Source organism: Mandrillus leucophaeus, unplaced genomic scaffold (assembly GCF_000951045.1).
Source record: "Mandrillus leucophaeus isolate KB7577 unplaced genomic scaffold, Mleu.le_1.0 Scaffold231, whole genome shotgun sequence".
In the NCBI taxonomy this organism is placed as follows: Eukaryota; Metazoa; Chordata; class Mammalia; order Primates; family Cercopithecidae; genus Mandrillus; species Mandrillus leucophaeus.
In genome coordinates, this window is record NW_012102377.1 from 2,756,833 (window position 1) to 2,759,702 (window position 2,870).

Genomic DNA, 2,870 nt, shown 5'->3' on the forward strand with positions numbered 1-2,870 from the left:
AGGTAACTACTGTATTGAATTATGTCTTTATTTTTCTTTTGCCATTCTTATTTTATACATATATATGTATAAAAGGCGGGCAGCATTCTTCCACAAATGGATTTCTACATACACCAAAAAATGAAAAAAGGAGGAGGAAAAGATATCAGTATAGACCTCTCTGGAGGGCCTGTCATTTGATTTCCTTGACTTGACAATCTCCTAATACGTGCATCTATATGTGTGTGTGTGTGTGTGTGTGTGTGTGTGTGTGTGTGTTGGGTAGGGGGTGTTGTAGACCTGTGGGGCCAAGTTGTTTTGAAGCAATGGAACTGAAACAGTGAGTTATACCCAGGTGAACCCAAGAGCTGTTGGAGTCCTTTCTTTCAACACCTCAAGGATCCTATGGGACAGAAATTCTGTGTGTGGGTGTGTGTGTGTGTGTGTGTGTGTGTGTGCGTGTGTTGGGTAGGGGGTGTTGTAGACCTGTGGGGCCAAGTTGTTTTGAAGGCAGTATAGTAGTTAACAGCATAAGCACCAGAGTCAAACTGCATGGGAAGTAAACCTGAGGAATCCATCTTACCTCTTTCCTGTTACCACTGTGACCTTCACAGCTGCATTACTAATCTCAGGTATTATTTTTTAGTGACTAGGCGAGTTTTGACAACTTTAACTTAAAAACATGAATTGAGCAATGTGGAATGAACAATGCATCAAAGAATTTAGTCTTAGAGAAAATAACTTTGTAAATATGCCTTAATACAGTACATAATGGAAACTACATTCTATTAGAATTTTAGACCCATTGTCAAAGTAAAAACAAACATAAATATGACTGTGCCTTAACTGGATATTACCAGCTTGTGATCTTTTTCTCCACTGGTTTTTATCCCCAGGTTCTGTCAGATAGTGAGAAACGGAAACAGTACGATACTTATGGTGAAGAAGGATTAAAGGATGGCCATCAGAGCTCCCATGGAGACATTTTTTCACAGTGAGTAATTCACCTATCTGCAATGTGTTAGTGTCTGAGAGAGGGTCACTTAGCGATTAAAGAATTCCTCTCATTCCCTAGTTCAGAAGCTTTTGATGAACAGTACAAGTTAGCTGATCCAAAGATCAATTATTGTCCTCCCTGTGGGAAGATAGTCTTCTATTTTCACAAACCTTCAGGAAAGATGGATGGCATTGAAAAGACATTCCATCTAGCCAACCATATCAGTTAAATCAATGCTGACAATTCGCGGTGGGGACCTGTGTTGGAAACCAGTTCATCCTTGCCTACTTGCTATCTTGGAATCTGCAAACCACTTAATGAGCAAAATTATTGTTAGCAGAGATAGAAAAATTCCTACTCCCATACCCAGAACTGCCTCTCTCTCACATCCTATCAACAAGTGAGGGTGATTATAATAACCAGCATTAGGGGAAGGAATTATGGTAGAGGACCTTTATCTCTTGCTTTCTGGGAGTGCTGGGTGGTTGGAATAATAAACACCTTTCCTCCTCACTCGTTGAACCTCTCTTTATTGAGCATTTGAATTTCCACATTCCCTGATTATTACGTATACTAAGAGACCTTAATCTGGGGTTTCAGGTCTGAAATTATAAACAAAAAGATGTTTGAATCTGCATTTTTATGGGGAGAGTTCATTGTTTTCTTCAGATTCTCAAAGGGTTCTGTGAACCCTTCCCCAAAAGAAGTAAGAATCACTGTTGCATATAGTAGTTACCACCATTTAGTGCTTGGCTGGAGGGCCTGGGGTGGGGGAGTAGATTTTTAGGGCCTGTAAAGATGTGTGAGTAACATGATTAGGACATCTTTTTCACCCCCCAGGATCAATTGGGCTGTCTGAAGTGATCCCTAGGAGATACCAGAAAGAGAAAAAGCTTCCCCAGCCCCCACGCTGTTCTCTCTCCTTGCCTTTATTTAAGATTCAGGGAATTCATTCACCTGAGTTGGTTGGTGGGAGAGGGAGTTATATAGTTATCATCATCGCTGTGCTAATATCTGAGGCTTCTTAATAACACCAAAAATTAACATTAGATTAAACCACCTGTAGGATTGAAGGTCACCTTCTTTGTTGATCTCAAGTTACTCTTTTGTGACTTACAAAAATTAGTTTGGGTCTTATAGAGGCTAGAACTTCCTTCTCCTTAAGCACTAGGATTTTACTAAGGCTGGTGCTTTTTTAGCTTATTTAATTACATACTCAAGATTTTTGTGCAGAACAGTAGCTTCTTTCAACAAGTTCACTTCTAAAAAGCATGTAAAGGGAACACTACATATATTAAAATTACCGATAAAAATTTCTTAAACTAACCATTAAGTTTAGCATTACACAAGTTTATGTATACTGTACTCTTTCTCAATAAGTCCACCATCTTCAGATTTTTCCCAATATTGAAAGATTATTATTTCATTGGTTGGGTCCAACATTGAATTCATTGGCATACTGTGTGTGTATGCACTGTACTATATGTATGGGCTATATTGTATTAAAAAGTGAATTTTTTTGTAGTAAGGGACCATATAGTTACAATATGGTTGATAGTATATAAATTTACAATGATGTATGATGTATGACTCCATTGTATTAAAAAATACCTTGTAGTTTTGCACAATGCATTGGTAGAAACAATAGTTTATCAATGTAAAGAAAATGAGTTAATTGTGAAACATGGAGTCTTGATTTTTTTTTCCTGATGATTTTGCACTTACCTTTAGCTTCTTTGGGGATTTTGGTTTCATGTTTGGAGGAACCCCTCGTCAGCAAGACAGAAATATTCCAAGAGGAAGTGATATTATTGTAGATCTAGAAGTCACTTTGGAAGAAGTATATGCAGGAAATTTTGTGGAAGTAAGTTCAAACAATATAGCTGTTCATATT

General features: G+C 37.8%; 1 protein-coding gene across 1 annotated transcript in view; it reads left to right on the forward strand.

The window, feature by feature from the left end:
- The window catches only part of DNAJB11 (DnaJ (Hsp40) homolog, subfamily B, member 11), a 23,178-nt gene that overhangs the window by 4,652 nt on the left and 15,656 nt on the right, over positions 1-2,870 (forward strand). Inside the window, exons 3-4 of the mRNA XM_011981901.1 lie at positions 876-973; positions 2,708-2,840. Coding sequence (XP_011837291.1) covers positions 876-973; positions 2,708-2,840 — 231 coding nt within the window. The remainder of the gene's footprint in view (positions 1-875; positions 974-2,707; positions 2,841-2,870) is intronic.